The sequence below is a fragment of the Rana temporaria genome, chromosome 1 (genome assembly GCF_905171775.1).
Source record: "Rana temporaria chromosome 1, aRanTem1.1, whole genome shotgun sequence".
Classification (NCBI taxonomy): Eukaryota; Metazoa; Chordata; class Amphibia; order Anura; family Ranidae; genus Rana; species Rana temporaria.
In genome coordinates, this window is record NC_053489.1 from 650,698,620 (window position 1) to 650,717,277 (window position 18,658).

The 18,658-nt window shown below is 45.9% G+C and overlaps 1 protein-coding gene across 3 annotated transcripts in view; it reads right to left on the reverse strand.

Annotated features, from left to right (window-relative positions):
• Positions 1-18,658, reverse strand: part of ATRN (attractin) — a 337,196-nt gene that overhangs the window by 219,181 nt on the left and 99,357 nt on the right. For all 3 annotated transcript variants that reach the window (XM_040335496.1, XM_040335495.1, XM_040335497.1), the window contains exons 4-6: positions 18,345-18,473; positions 7,490-7,692; positions 4,105-4,273 (exon numbers count right to left, since the gene is read on the reverse strand). In XM_040335496.1, the coding sequence (XP_040191430.1) occupies positions 4,105-4,273; positions 7,490-7,692; positions 18,345-18,473 (501 nt within the window). The remainder of the gene's footprint in view (positions 1-4,104; positions 4,274-7,489; positions 7,693-18,344; positions 18,474-18,658) is intronic.

Sequence of the window (18,658 nt, forward strand, 5' to 3'; positions counted from 1 at the left end):
CTAGATATCCAAGAACGATATACAACCAGCAAAACCGGGGCTAATGCAAGAATCCAAATATTTGTCCCTAAAGGCTTAGATCACCTTGCAGACTATGTTTCAACTTAACCTAAATATGTGTGTATGGCATGAAACACGGGAGCATGCCCCAACCCCCACCCTCAAACTGGGGGAAGAACCGCAGGGCTCCGTTTTGTTTTGAGGGATTTGTAGATCTCAATGGCGCAGAAGCGTGGTGACGTCACCGCAGACGTAGTCCATTGTTTACTTCCTCCAGTCCCATAACAGTCTGTCTATATGGGAGTCTGCAGGAGACTATACATTGCACTGATCGCAGTTGAAAAGCTCTGCAGGTTTCAATGCAAAAATGTACTAAGTGCACAATTTTTTATTATTGTTGGTACATTGTATTAGATTTTTGCTAGACTATGCCTTTAAGTTATCTTCTTACACATGAAAGATTTATATTTAGCTTGATTTACTATGGTTGGATTCTTCAGAATCAGGGGTGAGATGTTCCCTGCTACTGTCTGACCACAAACACTGGAAACAAAGACGTTGGAAGATATTGTGTGACTTTGGATAGCTACTAAAGATAAAAAGGAGCCGACATAAACCTTTCATAAACTTGTAGAAACTTGTAGAATTTTAACAAATACTCATGTTATTGCATATTTGTCATGACTATTTATTTAAAGAAGTACAGCCAAAGTTAGTTCTGCACTCCCGTCACCCATTTTCAGACAGCGAGCTGAAGTCCGCTGTCTGCTGACATCACAAAGCTGGTCCAGGCAAGATCGCGACAATGGCGTTAGGATCCGCCCACATTCCTGGACCACCACCTGGCTCAACATGCTGCCAAGAGCTTGAGCCAGACGCTCCCGTCCCCTTTATAGCCCAGCGTTTCAGTGAGCGGTGGGGGGCGCAGAGCAGAGAGCCGTGAGTGACAGTCACTAGCTCTCTATAGGTACTGTAAATATTTCCTAAGCGTTCAGTTTAGGAGATATTTGCTGTACATGCAGCCGATGACGTCACCAGCGCATGTGGTCTGAAGAAACAGACACCCGTGCCGTTCCTCCAGAGTCGAGTGGCGGCTCCTGCACAAATGCGCGGGAGTGACGTCATCGTGGCTCTAGCCACTCACACAGCCGGAGTCAGCAAACCCGGAAGGAAGACCAGGTGAAGATGTCAGTCCTGACTCTGGGGGGCTTAGTTTTCAGGTAAGTTTCACATAATGTGCTATTATGCGATACATACTTGCACATTATGACATTGCCTTGCAGGTTGCAAAAAAAAAAAAAGCATTTACTTTCACTTTAAAGGAGAAATATAGGTTTTAGAAAAAAAAAAAAAAAGACAAACATCTATGCTGTAGCTTCTGTGTGATGCATCCCACATCCGGTCTAAGAGTAATCACATGACCGCTGATCGCTCAGTTCTCTGTCTGACTGGAGCAGAGAACATTGACTGTGAGTCACCGCTCTCCTCGTCTCCAGCGCTCACTGGAGCATCAGGATCCAGCTCTCAGCAATGTGCTAAGAGGCAGAGCTAGCAGACAGCCAGGTGGAGCCTGACATTCTTGTTGAGGTCCTTCCTAAGACTGGAGCGGCTCTGCCACTCTGGGTCACAGTAAAAGTTAATGTAAGTTCACTCCTGTGACCCATAAGAGAAGTATAAGAAAAAAAAAAGCTTTGCCCATACTCAAAGCAGAGTTCCAACCAAAAATGGAACTTCTACTTTTCGGAATCCTCCCCCCAGGAGGGAGGAGGAAGCAGATACCTGTGTAATCCAGGCATTTTCTACCACTTCCGGGCATAGGTTGCCACGGCGACCTATGCCACGTCCGGCGCCTACTTCACCAGCCGTGACTAAACGTCACTTCTGGTTTTGAATCTGATGAAACACTGGTGTTCCGTCAGAATTGGTAACGGTATTGACGTTCCGCCGCCGCCATCTTGCTACACCCCACACTACTCCATAGTAATGATACACCAAGAAGAGAGCAAGCGGACATCTTGTTACACCCACTGGAGTTTTAAATACAGTATTTGGAAATCCAACAGACTGCATTTTAAGAGCAGCCGCAAACCTGCTGACCTCACAGGTTTGCTAATGTGACAGAACACAGCTGATTTAAAAATTCAACATGTAAACAAACGGTCCATCGGATTTCCAAATACTGGGCCGGATTCAGAAAGAGATACGACGCCGTATCTCCTGATACGCCGTTGTATCTCTGAGTCCGGCCAGTCGTATCCGGCTCAGTTACGCATAGATATCCCTAAGATCCGACAGGTGTAAGTGTCTTACACCGTCGGATCTTAGGCTGCAATTTCAGGCTGGCCGCTAGGTGGCGCTTCCGTATTTTTACGCAAGGAATATGCAAATGAGTATTTACGCCGATTCAGAAGCGAAAGACCGCCCGGCGCTTTTTTTTACGTCGTTTGCGTTTGGCTTTTTCCGGCGTATAGTTACCCCTGCTATATGAGGCGTAGCTAATGTTAAGTATGGCCGTAGTTCCCGCGCCAAGTTTTGAATTTTTTACGTCGTTTGCGTAAGTCGTTCGCGAATACGGCTAGACGTAATTTACGCTCACGTCGAAAGCAATGACGTTTTGCGGCGGATTTTCGAGAATGCGCACTGGGATGTTTTCACAACCGGCGCATGCGCCGTTCAAAAAAAAAAAACTTCAAATACGCGGGGTCAAGCCAAATATGAATAAAACACGCCCCCTACATCACCATTTGAATTACGCGGCCTTATGCTGCAACTAGGGGTGCAACTGATCAAAAAACTCACGGATCGGATCGATCCTCGGATCAGGAGTCACGGATCGGATCATTTTCGGATCAGCAAAAAAAAAAAAAAAAGTCAGTTTTCATTGGTCCAAAAGAAAAAAAAAATTATATATATATATATATATATATATATATATATATATATATATATATATATATATATACATACACATATATATATATATACATACATACACACACACACACATACATATATAAATATATATAATATAATATAAAAACATCAAGATAGTACCTTTAACAAGTCCCAAACAGCCTCACCTGCTTCCTCTTTATAATCCACCCCTGAATTTGCTCTTCCCCCCCCCCCCCCCTCCTCTCACACCAGTGATTCACTGTATCCAAGTCTGCTTGCCAGAGCCCAGTGCACAGCGTGACACGCCTCCCCGGGGAGGCGTGTCACGCTGGGCTCTGGCAAGCAGACTGGGTGGAGCAAGATGGCCGCCGCTCCGGAGCTAGGCCGAAGCCGGGGACTTTCCTAGGCCTAGGCTCCGGAGCGCTCCGTGGATCGTGGAGTGTGCCGATCCGAACGGGGTGGCCCGTTCGGATCACGGATCGGTGACGATCCGTTGCACCCCTAGCTGCAACACATACGTTACGCCGCCGTAACTAAGGGCGCAAGTTCTTTCTGAATAAAGAACTTGCGCCCAAAGTTAGAGCGACGCAACGTATCGGAGATACGTTACGCCGGCCGGACAGATACGCCAATGTATCTGAATCCGGCCCACTGTATTTAAGCATATAAGCTCTATTTTGTGTTAAAAATAACTGTGAAATTAAAAACTCTGGTGGGTGCAACAAGATGTCTGCTTGCTCCCTTCTCGGTGTATCATTACTGTGGAGGAGTGCGGGGTGTAGCAAGATGGTGGGAAGGAACGTCACTTATGTTACCAATTCTGATGGGTTGCCATATGTGACGGAACGCTAGCAATAATTGGAGGACCCAGCAGTAGAGTACACAGACTGCAGGTAAGTGTTGGGGGACAAGGAGGCAGAAAAATTAAACTGAGGCCTTTTTTATTTGAATGTGGAGTATGCATTATGTTAATAAAATAAAACTTCCTAGCACTACTTCTAGGTGCTGCCTACTGTCCTCACGACATGCAGCCACAGTTCAACGAAGATGAAATATAATCTAATCCTATAATAAAATATACAGTAATGTCTCCTTTGAGAGGACTGACATTAATTCTATCTTCCTGTTACGTGTCTGGCAGCTCTTTAAAATAACTATACTTCCTCTATGTACTTGCAAACACAATATAGAAATAAATCTGGTTCTCACGCCATAACCATCTGGTAATTGGAATGGTTGAACATGTAGCCGCCCACAATCCACATGACATCATCCACCGCCACGGCCTTGTGAGACGCTCGGGCCAGCTGTGGGGAAGAGAACTCTTCTCGGGTCCAGAACGACTGGTTGGCTGGGACTGGGACTGAACAGCCGGGACCTGAAAAAGCCAAAATAATACATATAAAGCTGTGACCCCCACCTTCAATAAACGTCTACAGAGAGAGTAACACACAGGAATTCATGTCCAACAATAAATCCAAAAACAATGGCAACCAATTAGCTTTCAATGGCTGCACAACATAATGATAATTAGTTGTTATGGCACATCACTAAAAGTCCTAACTTTAGACAACTGTACAATAAGTACAGTTGTCCTTTAATGGCGGATCAGCATCCACATCTATGGGCAGGCTGGTTGTACTGAAGTTGATCCCCCAATCAACTTCAAAACAACTAGCCTGTCAGGTGTTTCTTTCCATGTAATCACTGCCAGCAGCTATAACCACCAGCAGTGATCATTGGGGGTTATTTACAAAAGGCAAATCCACTTTAAGTTAAAGCGGGGGTTCACCCAAAAAAAAAAAAAATTACATTTTACACACATTAGATCCATTATAGTAAGGGCATTTACATTCGGCGTATTTTTATTTATTTTTTGCTCTGTACATACCTTTATAATCTGTTTTTCTCCAGGGCTTCCGGGTTCCGATGACTGCGCGTTCCTATCCTTTTGTTGGATGATTGACGGCTTGTGAAACAGGTGACCTGTCGCACAACGCGCATCACCAGATGTCAAGAAATAGCCGAGCTGCAAGTCGGGACTATACGGCGCCTGCGCAGTCAGCTCTACACAGCGCAGGGTATTTCCGGAAATCTGGTGACGCGCATTGTGTGACAGGTCACCTGTTTCACAAGCCGTCAATCATCCAACGAGAGGATAGGAACGCCCAGTCCCGCAAGCCTGAGGCAGAGATAGGAACGCACAGTCCCGGAGTCATCAGAACGCGGAAGCCCTGGACCAAATCAGAATATAAAGGTAAGTACGAAGAAAAAAAAAAAAAAACTTGCCAAAAGTATATGCCCTTACTATGCTGCCTCTAGTGTTAAAAAATCGTTTTTAGGGTGAACCTCCACTTTAACTTGAAAGTGCACTTGGAAGTGCAGTCGCTGTAAATCTGAGGGGAAGGTCTGAAATGAGGGGAAGCTCTGCTGATTTTATCATCCAATCATGTGCAAGCTATAATGCTGTTTTAATTTACTTGCATGCCCCCCTCGGATCTACAGCGACTGCACTTCCAAGCGCACTTTCAGTGCAATTTCACGTGCACTTGTAGTGCAAAGTTGATTTTCCTTTAGTAAATAACCCCCACTGTATTTTGGTGGCGGGGAAATTTCCAGCTGTCAGAATACATTAGTGCAGCAGAAGGGATTCCACATCAACAAAGACAAGTCATTTTCTTTCCTTCAACCCATGGCTGAAAAATGCAAAACTACAGAATCTACATTCACCGGCCATTTTACTAGGTACACCTGTTCAATTGCTTGGTAACACAAATTGCTAATCAGCCAATTAAATGCCAGCAACTCAGTGCATTTAGGCATCTAGACCTTGTGAAGAGGACTTGTTAAAATTCCAACCGAGCATCAGAATGGGGAAGAAAGGAGATTTAAGTGGCTTGTAACGTGGCATGATTGTTGGTGCCAGACGGGGAGGTCTAAGTTAACGATTTACTTGGATTTCCACGCACATCCATCTCTCGGGTTTACAGAGAATGGTCCGAAAAAGAGAAAATATCCAGTGAGAGGCAGTCAGTCGTGTGGAGGGGAAAAATCATCGTTGATGAGAATGGTCAGACTGGTTCAAGATGATAGAAAGGCAACAGTAACTCAAATAACCATATACCTCGTACACCCAATAACTCGTTACACCCAAGGAATGAAAAATACCATCTCTGAACGCACAACACATCGAACCTTGAAACAGATGGGATACAGCAGCACAAGACCACACTGCGTGTCACGTTGTGTCAAATATTGCCTGGTCTGATGAGTCTCGATTTCAGCTGCGACATTCAGACGGTCGAGTCAGAATTTGGTGTAAACATGAAATCATGGATCCATCCTGCCTTGTATCACCGGTTCAGGCTGGTGGTGGTATAATGGTGTGGGGGATATTTTCTTGACACACTTTGGGCCCCTTTAGTACCAATTGAGCATCGTTTACACACCACGACCTACCTGAGTATTGTTGCTGACCATGTTCGTCCCTTTATGACTACAGTGTCCCCATCTTCTGATGGCTCCTTCCAGCAGGATAATGTCACCATGTTAAAAAAAGCTCCAATCATCTCACCACTGGGCAATGAGGTCATTGTACTCCAATGTCCTCCACAGTCACCAGATCTCATCCAATAGAGCACCTTTGGGATGTGGAGGAACGGAGATTCTCATCATGGATGTGCAGCCGGCAAATCTGCAGCAACTGCGTGATGCTATCATGTCACTATGGACCAAAATCTCTGAGGAATGTTTTCAACACCTTGTTGAATCTATGCCACAAAGAATAAAGCCAGTCCAGAAAGAAAAAGGGTGTCCAACCCGGTACTAGCAAGGTGTGCCTAATAAAGGGGCCGGTGAGTGTAAAGTTTGCTTTAAAAACTTAAAGCGGAGTTCCGCCAGACAAAAAAATATTAAAAAAGTCAGCAGCTACAAATACTGCACCTGCTGACTTTTAATATATGGGCACTTACCTGCCCTGGGCGCCCGTGATGTCGGCACCAGAAGCTCATCTTTCCCCGCGGCTCTCGGGTGCCGCCGCCATCTTCGGTAAAGGAATCCGGAAGTAAAGCCTTGCAGCTTTGATGCCTCGTTCCTTGCTGCGCATTCGCGAGTCGCACTGCGCGATCCCACTGGTCCCTGCTGTCTTCTGGGACCTCTGTCTCCTAGAAGACAGCGGGGGAGGACAGAGTTGGCGCCGGACATGGCGTAGGTCCCCAGGGTGTCCTATGCCCGGAAGTGGGAGCAAATACCTGGATTACACAGGTAGTTGCACCCTCCTCCCCACTGAAAGGTGCCAATTGTGACACCGAAGGGGGGGCGGGTTGGGGGGGCGTTCCAAAAAGTGGAAGTTCCATTTATGGGTGGAACGCTGCATTAAAGTATGAAGTGAACGAGGCACAGTAAAGTCAAAGTTCCTTACGTTTATAATGATTCCGGTTCCCTTAGTGAGAGTATGGAAGCCAGAAAACTTACACCAACACATAGAAGCCTGCAAAGGCAGCCTACATATTGTTTGCTCATGACCATTATACTTGGGTGGATCTACTTTATATGAACGATTCCTTGGCAGAGGAAGAAGTCTGCTGGAACTCACCCTGCCAGCCTGGGTTGCAGACACATCCCTTGGTGCCATTCAGATTGCACACCCCACGATCGGGCTCTCCGCAGCTGTCCTGGCAGTACGGGATGTCACATGACTCTCCTTTCCAGTTCTCAGTACAATCACAGTACACTCCGGTGCCATTCCCCGCCACACACATCCCCCGTCCAGAGCAGTTGTTGGGACACGTGTCAATGCTGCAACATAAAGGAAATCATGTGAATACCATAAACCAAAGGAAACATGCAGGGGGGCAATACATTGCATTGAAATGTGACTTTAGCAAATAGTAGGTCATTCTTTAAGAAAGGTAAGGCAGGATTCCGAGTCTTGCCACGTATTTACTAGTGGTTGTATTCTCATAGGGGAGATCTACAAACATTTCCTGCGATAGTGGCAGCACAGGAAGCAAGGATTGGAAAATCAGAAAAGCCCGGACAAATGCACATCCGAAAAATCATCCTTTATTCCACGTATAAAATCTCCATCATACACCATATATAAACCCTGGGGGGACCGAGGGAAAAATCAACGCGTTTCCACTAGCACTTAAAGTGATTGTAACGTCTTAGGCCTAGGTTCACGTACGGCCGCTCTACGTTGCGCGGGCGTATAGTATTAGAGGTAGACCGATATGGATTTTTCTCTGGCCGATGCCGATGCCGATATTTAGAAATCGGGGCGGCCGATGGCCGATATGTGATGCCGATTTTTGCGGCCGATATTTTGGGCCGATTTTTGGATTGGGATGCATTGTGGAGGGGGGGGTGGATGGTGCTGGGCGTGGGTGGGGGATGCTTTGTGGAGGGGGGATGGATGGATGGAGCTGGCCATGGGTGGGGGGTGCGTTGTGGAGGGGGATGGATGGAGCTGGCCATGGGTGGGGGATGCTTTGTGGAGGGGGGATGGATGGATGGAGCTGGCCATGGGTGGGGGGATGGATGGATGGAGCTGGCCATGGGTGGGGGATGCGTCGTGGAGGGGGGGATGGATGGAGCTGGCCATGGGTGGGGGATGCGTTGTGGAGGGGGATGGATGGAGCTGGCCATGGGTGGGGGATGCGTTGTGGAGGGCGATGGATGGATGGTGCTGGCCGTGGGTGAGGGATGCGTTGTGGAGGGGGATGGATGGTGCTGAGTGTGGGATGGATGGATGGTGCTGAGTGTGGGATGGATGGATGGTGCTTGCCGTGGGTGGGGGATGCGTTGTGGAGGGGGGATGGATAGAGCTGGCCATGGGTGGGGGGATACATTGTGGCGGGGATGAAGATGCATTGTGAAAATGGATGAGGATGAGTTACATTGTGAAGAGGCTCATATCCACCCAGAGTTATCCTCATCCATTTTCACAATGCAACTCAATGGCAGCTTGTCAGTCTTAGCCAGGTGTCCCATCAAAGCAGATTAAAGTCTACAGGGGGCACATTTGGCAATTCAGTATAAAGACAATTTCAGGTAAAAGTGTGGCAGGCACCAAGGTATTGCACTAAAGCGATGTCTGGGCAAAGAAGAAACCATATATGTTGTACATTTCTGCAATAAACGCACATTTCATTATGTTTTTTCAATGTAAAAAAATCTACAAGGACAGGAAAAATATCTGTTGATCCTTCCAGTGAGCCCATTACATTATGAGTACTCTGCCTTCGCTGTGCTGAAATCAGCTTTTCCTAAATTCTCCTCTTCTCAACTAAACATCTCCCCTTATTTTTCTGGAGATAAGCAGAGGGGGGGGGGGGGGGGGGGGGGTTTGGATGCCTCAAAGAAGAATGTTGCAGACAGAAGCTGTTTGTACCAGTTCTCTTAGCAGAAACTCGTCCACTGTGTTCTTCTAACACATTACTTTTTTCACTTACCCTCCATCCATGCAGGAAGGAAGAGGAGGTAGTGCTGGCCACGATCACCTGCTGAGGAGGGGGGGAGTTACTAGTCACAGGCAGCAGCGGCTCGGGCTTGTGACATGCTTGCTGATGCTTTCTTCCTCTGCTATAGCCCGCCAAAGTCGGGGGGCGGGGCTGGGCGGCTCTACTGAAACTTGTTTCTCTTCTCCTATAGGGGCCGGCGCAGGCTATCAGCGGCGCGGGTGAATGATTTCTCGTGCTGCTGTAGCTGTAGGTGGAGCGGGGCACTGGTCAGCAGAGTTTAGCACCCGAAAATCGGCCGAATTTTCACAATAATCGGCCGATGCCGATATCTTAAAAACGGCCAAATATCGGCCGATATATCGGCCGGCCGATATATCGGCCGACCGATATATCGGCCGACCTCTATATAGTATTTACGCTACGCCGCCACAACTTAGAGAGGCAAGTGCTGTATTCACTAACCACTTGCGTCCTAGCGTAAATGGGCCGGCGTAAGCGCGCGTAATTCAAAGTAGGCTGGTAGGGGGCGTGTTGTATTGAAATGAGGCTTGACCCCATGTAGATGCATGGCCGAACGAACGGCGCATGCGCACGCATGCACAGTATCACGTCGTATTTACGCCCAAAGATACGACAGCCCTATTCGCGTACGACTTACGCAAACAACGTAAAAAGATACGCTTGTTCCGACGTCCATACTTTGCATGGGCTGCGCCACCTAGAGACCAGCTTTATCTTTACGCCGGTGTATGTCTTGCATAAACGGCTTAGTACGTTCGTGAATCGGCGTATCTTGCTCATTTACATATTCAATGCGGAAATCCAGGAAGCGCCACCTAGTGGCTAGCGTAGTTATTTCAACCCAAGATACGACGGCGTAGGAGACTTGCGCCGCTCGTATCTTGGCCAAATCTATGCGTAACTGATTCTATGAATCAGGCGCATAGATACGACGGCGGCCATTCGGACTTACGACGGCATATCTGGAGATATGCCTTCGTAAGTCTTTGTGAATCTGGGCCTTAGTTTACCTGCTCTGTATAATAGTTTTGCACAGATCAGCCCCGATCCTCCGCTTCTCGGATCCCTCTTCGGTGCTCCTGTCTCCTTCCTCCTGCCAAGTGCCTTTTACAGCAAGCAGTTTGCTATGGAGGCAGCCAAGCCACAGCTCCTTGTATCCATTCAGACACAAAGCCGTGGTTTGACCCCGCCCCCGCTCTCTCCTTACATAGTAGGTGAAATTGGAAAAAAAGACACAAGTCCATCCTATGTGTGTGATTATATGTCAGTATTACATTGTATATCCCTGTATGTTGTGGTAGTTCAGGTGCTTATCTAATCGTTTTTTAAACTATCGGTGCCCCCGGCTGAGACCACCACCTGTGGAAGGGAATTTCACATTCTTACCGTAAATAACCCACTACGCAGTTTCCAGTTAAATGTCTTTTCCTCTAATTTTAGTGAGTGGCCACGTGTCTTTTTAAAAGCCCAGAAAAGTTTTATCCCCATTGTGGGGTCACCAGTACGGTATTTGTGAACTGAAATCATATCCCATCTCAAGCGTCTCTTCTCCAGGGAGAATAAGTTCAGTGATCACAACCTTTCCTCATAACTAATATCCTCCAGACCCTTTATTAACCCTTCTTTGTACTCTCTTCATTTCCAGTACATCCTTCCTGAGGACTGGTGCCCAGAACTGGACAGCATACTCCAGATGCGGCCGGACCAGAGTCCTGTAGAGCGGGAAAATTATTTTATCTCTGGAGTTCATCCCCTTTTTACTGCATGACAAAATTCTATTTGCTTTGTTAGCAGCAACTTGGTATTGCATGCCATTGCTGTGTCTAAGCCAATCAGGAGGGAGAGACCCAGACGGCCGAGCCACTCGTGGACAACAGTGGATCGAGATGGGGCTCAGTTAAGTATTGGGGGTCTGTTGCACACAGAAGGCTTTTTATCTCAATGCGCAGAATACATTAAAGGGGTTGTAAACCCTCATGTTTTTTCACCTTAATGCATCTCATGCATTAAGGTGAAAAAACATCTGACAGTTAGGCCCCTTTCACACTGGGGCGGGAGGTGCGGTGGCAGTATTTGCCGTGGAATTGCGGCAGTATTCGGCCACTAGTGGTGCGGTCCTAACCCCCCGCTAGCGGCCAAAGAAGGGTTAATACCACCCGCAATGTGTCTCTGCAGAGGCGCATTCCCGGCGGTATAGCCATGGTGTCCCATTGTTTTCAATGGGAAGGAGCGGCGAATGAGCGGTTAACACACCGCTCCAAAAATGCTGCTGGCAGGACTTTTGGAGCAGTCCCGCCAGCGCATCGCCTCAGTGTGAAAGCACACAGACTGCAGGGCAGGAGTTTTTCAGGCGGTATTTAGGCGCTATTTTTAGCGCTAAACCGCCTGAAAAACTCCTGTGTGAAAGGGATCTTAACCCCGCCTCCTGTTTTACTTACCTGAGCCCTGGAAAGTCCCGCTTCGAGAATGCGCTGGATGGGTTTGGGTTCTCGGCTCTTCATTGTATAGATTGATAGCAGCGCAGCCATTGGCTCCCGCTGCTGTCAATCAAATCCATGGACGCCAAATGAAGGACTCAGGTAACCCCCTTGGGAAAGAGCTTCCCATAGGGGGGTTATCTGAAGCGGGGAGGAGCCTAGAGAGCAGCCGGGGAACCCCTAAAAACGACATTCGGGGCCACTCTGTGCAAAATGATCTGCACAGTGAAGGCAAGTATGACATGTTTGTTTTTTTGTTTTGTTTTTTTTTTTAAATAACACTGTAACCTATAGTATCACTCCAAGTTAAAAAAAAATAATCTGTCTTTACAACCACTTTAATCATGATTGAGTGCTAGTGGAAGCGTGAAATGCGTTTTTATACATGGAATAAAGACGGATGATTTTCCGGATGTGCAGCTTGTCTGGACGTTTCTGATTTTGCAGTATATTCAGCTTGAGGAGCCGAGCTGTTGCATCCGAACGTGTGAGAGGAGTGGAAGACCGTGAGAGCGGACTCACCTAGAGCAGCAGCTCATCTGTTAGCAAACAGGAAGCAAGGCTCTCGCTCTCCAGCAGGAAAACAGACCAATTCAAGCCCCTATTCACTAATAAAAACGCTTTTAATGCTGTGTCCCCCCGTTGGAGAAATTCTTCTCACTTCCTGTCCAAGTGACAACAGAACGTGAGAGGAAACAAATCTATTTTTATCAGCAATAAAAACCTGACAGAACCTCTTCCTTCTCCATCCTACAGTAAGAATAAAAAAAAGTTTTGGTTGGAGTTCTACTTTAGCCTTACAAAAGCAGATCAGTGTAAGAGAATCACAAGCAAAAATGTGTATTATAAAGAAATGACTGCATGTGCATAGATATAAACTGACTCTTATAGAGGACATTACAGCAATATCCGGTGTCATAATCATTTCCCTAAAGGTGTTCCATGTCTAATAATAGATTTTTATTACATTTTTGTCATAAAGGGAAAGAGGTACAGAAGATGTACAAGTCATCCACACTGTTTAGTCACTTGTTGCCCTTAGGACATACCCGTACATCCGAGGGTTTAGAGCAAGTGGTTAAGAGCTACCAATGCTCTTTAACCACTTGCCCTGCAGAAGATTTACCCCCCATTTTTTGCAATACGGCACTGCAATACTTTTTTAGTGATTGTGGAAAGCTGTACCCAAATAAAATGTGTCATGGACCTTGGAATGCAGAAGTGTTCCTCCTTGAAATCTGTTACACAGTGGGGGTCTTCTTCCCTGTCTTAAAGCTCCAGACGGCTCCATTGTTCTGTGTCTGGCTATTGTGTACATTGATTGCCCCCTGGGGCTTCTGTCTCATTACACATAACAGTCCCTCCATTCAAGCTATCGGACCAATCCCTGCTGACTCATTTTCAAGTCCTCATTTGCATGGCTAAGGAGGACCTGAAGGAGGACTACATGTACTTTACAATTGACCAATAGGAAAGCGATTGTTGGGGGTGGGATGTTCCAAATTCTGTTTAAAAGTGTGTTGTGTACTTCCAATAAAGGTCTTCCTGTTTGAACTTACATACAGCCTGCCTGGTGTTTTGTTCTAATGGATCCCGAACGGCACATAGCTGTAGTTCGGATCCCGGAGCCTTGGATGACCGAACCATCAGACGTTGCGATCTGCAAGCTGACTCAATAGTAGCAGAGGAGTGTCGGGAGAGCGGAAGCGAGCGAGCAAGGGTCTCGTTACAAAATGTAATTAAAAATTCCCCCCACAAGTAGAACTTTCTTTTGGTGCCATTTGATCACCTCTGTGGGTTTTTTTGGGGGGCAATATTTTTTTCTTTCGTATAAAACATATCCGAAAAAAAAAAAAAAAAAAAAAAAAAAAAAAAAGAATAATCGAATTTGTTCATACATTCAGGCCAATATGTATTCTGCTACATGTTTTTGTTATAAAAAAAAAATCCCAACAGATGTATATTGATTGGTTTACGTGAACGTTCCAACGTTTGTAGACTATGGATTTTTTTTAATACTAGTAATAGTGGCTATTTGCGACTTATAGCTATATTGTGGCGGACAATCGGACACCGGCACTTTGAGGGAACCAGTGACCCTAATACAGTGATCAAGGACTAAAAATATGCACTGTCACTGTACTGACACTGGCTGGGAAGGGGTTAACAGGAGGGGCGATCAAAGGGTTATACGTGTGCCTAGCCATTGTTTGAGTGTACTGTATGTACTGCTTTTACTAAGGAAAGATATGGATTGTATCATGTCAGAACAGAGACCTGCCATGTTTACGTAGGCAGATATCAGTTTCATGTGTTTTTCTGACAATCGGCAGGTGCCGGTGTAGTGTCAGATTCCATTCCCCCATCATAGACTGCTCCGGAAGTGACGTTTCCTCGCCGCCATCTTGCTACACCCCACACCATTGCACAGTAATGATAGAGTGTGAAGGGAGCAAGCGGACATCTTGTTACAGCCACCGGAGTTTTCGATTTCACAGTTATTTTTAACACAAAACTAAGCTTATATGCTTAAATACAGTATTTGTAAATCCGACGGACTGTTTACATGTTAAATGTGAAAATCAGAGGTGTTCTGTGACATTAGCAACCATGTAAGGTCAGCAGGTTTGCTGCTGCTTTAAAAATTTAACATGTAAACAATCAGATTTTCAAACACTGTATTTAAGCATATAAGCTCCATTTTGTGTTGAAAATAACTGAAATCTAAAACTCCGGTGGGTGTAAGACGATATCCGTTGGCCCCCTTCACACTCTATCATTACTGTGCAATGGAGTGGGGTGTAGCAAGATGGCGGCGACAGAACGCCACTTCCGGAGCAATCTGTGACGGGGAGCAGAATGTGACAACACACCGGCACCCAGCACCCGCAGATCAGCTTCTGTAATCACAGCAGAAGTGTCATGCCCCCTGCAGGTGGAAGTGCAGAATCACATGTATATATGTTATTTTGCACAGGAGAGCTGCCCGGTAGCAGTAAAAATGTTATGGGGCCTGTTTTTACATGGTTAATGTAAAATCAATCCAATCAATCAATATAAAAATGTATAGCCAATACCACCACTGGGTCACTTTTACATGCGGCAAAAGGTGCTTAAACACCCCTTCATCTTCTGCTGCCTTCCTGGGCTCTCCCTTTCCAACTGGGACCCCAGGACTGAAACCAGCAGTTCCGCCAGCTGACCATAGAGATGAGGGAGGAATGGAATTTCCTTGATCATCCCTGTAATCTAGGATACTGGAAGCAATGTGGATTTTGTCGGTTTCGGTTTGCTGAAAACAAGCCATTACCAGCTAGTCAAAGAATCTGATCAAACCAATCTGGGTTTGGTCAGCTGCTTTGGAAGGCAAATGAGAGATCTGGGGCCAGATTCACAGAAGAGATACGCCGGAGTATTTACTGATACTCCGGCGTATTTTCAAATTTGCCGCGTCGTATCTTAATTTGTGATTCACAAACAAGATACGACGGCTTTTGGCTAAGATCCGACAGGCTTACGGCTTCGTACGCCTTCGGATCTTAGGCTGCAATACTTCGGCCGCCGCTGGGTGGAGTTTGCGTCGTTTTCCAGCGTCGGGTATGCAAATGAGCTTTTACGGCGATCCACAAAGGTTTTCGCGTTCGTTACGTCATCGCTAGTCGTTTTTTCCCCTCGCAAAGTTAAGCCTGCTTTTACATGGCTTAACTTTAGACGAGCCATGTTAAAGTATGGCCGTCGTTCCCAGGTCGAATTTAAATTTTTTATTTTTTTTTGCGCAAGTCGTCCCGGAATACGAAAGTACGTTACGCACGTCGCCGTTCAAAAAAATTACGTCACTTCGCGCAAAGCACGGCGGGAATTTCAAAGCGGAGCATGTGCAGTACGTCCGGCGCGGGAGCGCGCCTAATTTAAATGGTACACGCCCCATTTGAATTAGGCGGGCTTGCGCCGGACGCCTTTACGTTACACCGCCGTAAGTTTACAGGCAAGTGTTTGTGAATCAAGCACTTACGCTGAAAACTTGCGGCGGTGTAACGTAAACGGGATATGTTAGGCCGCGGCGCAGGTACCTGAATCTGGCCCCTGGTGTCTAATAGACCCCAAATCTCTCTACAAAGAGGACCTGTCACGGCCTGTGTATCACAAGGGATGCTGTTCACTTGTGATAGCAATAAAGAAAAAAAAAAAAAGAAAGAAATAAACCGCGTAAAAAAATTAAATAAAATGTTTAAATGGGTATCGCTGCTCCGGCACTGTGACTGGCCGGAGCAGCGATGACACCTCACATGCGCGCGGGAGCCGTCACTAATGGCATGATCGCCGTTGGTAGCGGCATGCTCAGTGGGCCTGCGCGCCGTTGTCTACGGCGCATTCAACATAGACATCGGTGCTGTCTTTCTTGGAAATATCTCCTAACCGTGTAGGTTTAGGAGATATTTGTTTCACCTACAGGTAAGCCTAAATCTAGGCTTACCTGTAGGTCAAAGTAATCTGTAGGGATTTACAACCACTTTAACCACTTAACCCCTGGACCATATTGCTGGTCACAGACCAGTGCACTTTTTGCGATTCGGCACTGCGTCGCTTTAACTGACAATTGCGCAGAGGTGTGCGACGTGGCTCCCAAACAAAATTGGCATTCTTTTTCCCCACAAATAGAGCTTTCTTTTAGTGGTATTTGATCACCTCTGCAGTTTTTAGTTTTTGCGCTATAAACAAAAATAGAGCGACAATTTTGAAAAATAATACGATTTTAAACTTTTTGCTATAATAAATATCCCCCAAAAATATATAAAAAAAAAATAAAAAAAAACGTTTTCCCTCAGTTTAGGCCGATACGTATTCTTCTACATATTTTACATAAAAAAAAAAAAAAATCGAAAAAAATTGATTGGTTTGCGCAAAAGTTATAACTTTTACAAAATAGGGGGTATTTTTATGTCATTTTTATTAATATTTCTTTTTTACTAGTAATGGCGGCGATCAGCGATTTTTTTTTCGGTAGTGCGACATTATGGCGGACACTTTTGACACATTTTTGGGACCATTGGCATTTTTATAGCGATCAGTGCTATAAAAATGCATTGGATTACTATAAAAATACCACTGGCGGTGAAGGGGTTAACACTAGGGGGCGAGGAAGGAGTTAAGTGTGTGCCTGGGTGTGTTCAAACTGTAGGGGGGGATGGCCTCACTAGGGAAAATGACTGATCTTCTGTTCATACATTGTATGAACAGAAGATCATCATTTCTCTCCCTGACAGGACCAGGAGCTGTGTGTTTACACACACAGCTCCCGTTCCCCGCTCTGTAACGAGCGATCGCGGGTGCCCCCGCCGGGCACGCGCACGGGAGTCGGAGGTGAGCGGGCGGCGCGCACCTAGTGGCCTGTGCAATAGCAGACGTATAGCTACGGGCTCTCGCGCAGGGGAGCCGCCCTGCCGCCTTATAACTGCGGCGGCAGGTCGGCAAGCAGTTAAACGTCAAAGTAATGATGTACATTTAGGCTCCATTCACACCTAGGCGACAAAACGCCCGACACGCTGGAGGGGCGAATTTCCATTGCTGTCTATGAGATGGTTCACATCTCACGCCGAACGCCGAAACGCCGTACGCCTGCCAACAAGTCCCGGACCCTTTTTTTCAGGCGGCATTGGCGTTCGGCCATAGACAGCAATGGAAATGATTTGTGGGGGGAAAAAAAAAAAAAGTTACACAAATCGCGGCAAAATACGCCGCATACGCGGCGTTACAATGTGAATGCAGCCTTACAGTTGGGCAGTTGGCAAGTGGGTAAACAAACATGTAAATATTGTGTAACAATTTTTTTTTTTGCTTTCAGAAAATATATAATGCTTGGGGGTTCTAAGAAATTATCTAGTAAAAACAAAAAACAAAAATGATGCATTAGAGAAGTGTCAGAAATGGCTTGGACAGCTAGTGGTTAAAAAGGTGTAAATGACATAAAAAGGTATTAAAGGCATCAGTTCAGGCGCTGTCAAATATTAAGAAGCAAAACTAGTACATGAATAGTAAATTTTGTATTTTATTTTTTAATTTGGGAATATTTTTTTTCTAAAAGATGATCTGCATTGAAGAAGCAATAACGTTGTGCATCAATGCCTCTTGGTTTCCTGGCTCTGGGACAGAGAATATGGAAATAAGCCCCACAGATTTAGTGTCAGTACCATCCAGTGCCGGGATGACATACGGGAAACTCTACGGAGCACAACAGATAGCGGGGAATCTCAGCGGCTTCTGTGAATAGTGACACACACAGAATCCTAATTACACATAACACGTCTGCTGATATTTAGGTTTCAGCTGTCAGAGCTGTAAAGGCGTCAGTCAATTATGTAGAGTGTCAACTTGGAAAAAAAGAAAACATATGTTCCTGTGAAAAAATGACATCTTGATCCACATCTAAAAAGTAGTCTTAGATATGCTGTACAGAACACACCGTCAGTGTGGAGTTGAACCGTTTTACCTGTAGCCTATGTTAAATCCAGTCAGGTTGTAGGCGGCGTCACTGAAGAAATGTAAAAGAGCGTAACCAGAGGTAGCAGCAACTTCCGGAACAGACTCGTTACTTTCCTTCTCCGGAATGATAAGTCCACTGAAAAAGAAAAAGGGAAAACATATCACTGATGGTGAAACGACTGCAAATCACATTTGGAAAAATCTGATGTAAAAGTTGGTAATCGATGTTGATCTTGAGGGTCATATTAAGGGGGAACAATCTAATATTTTCCATAACAGGCCCACCAATAGATTACAAGCAGCGGATCTAGATCAGGGGTC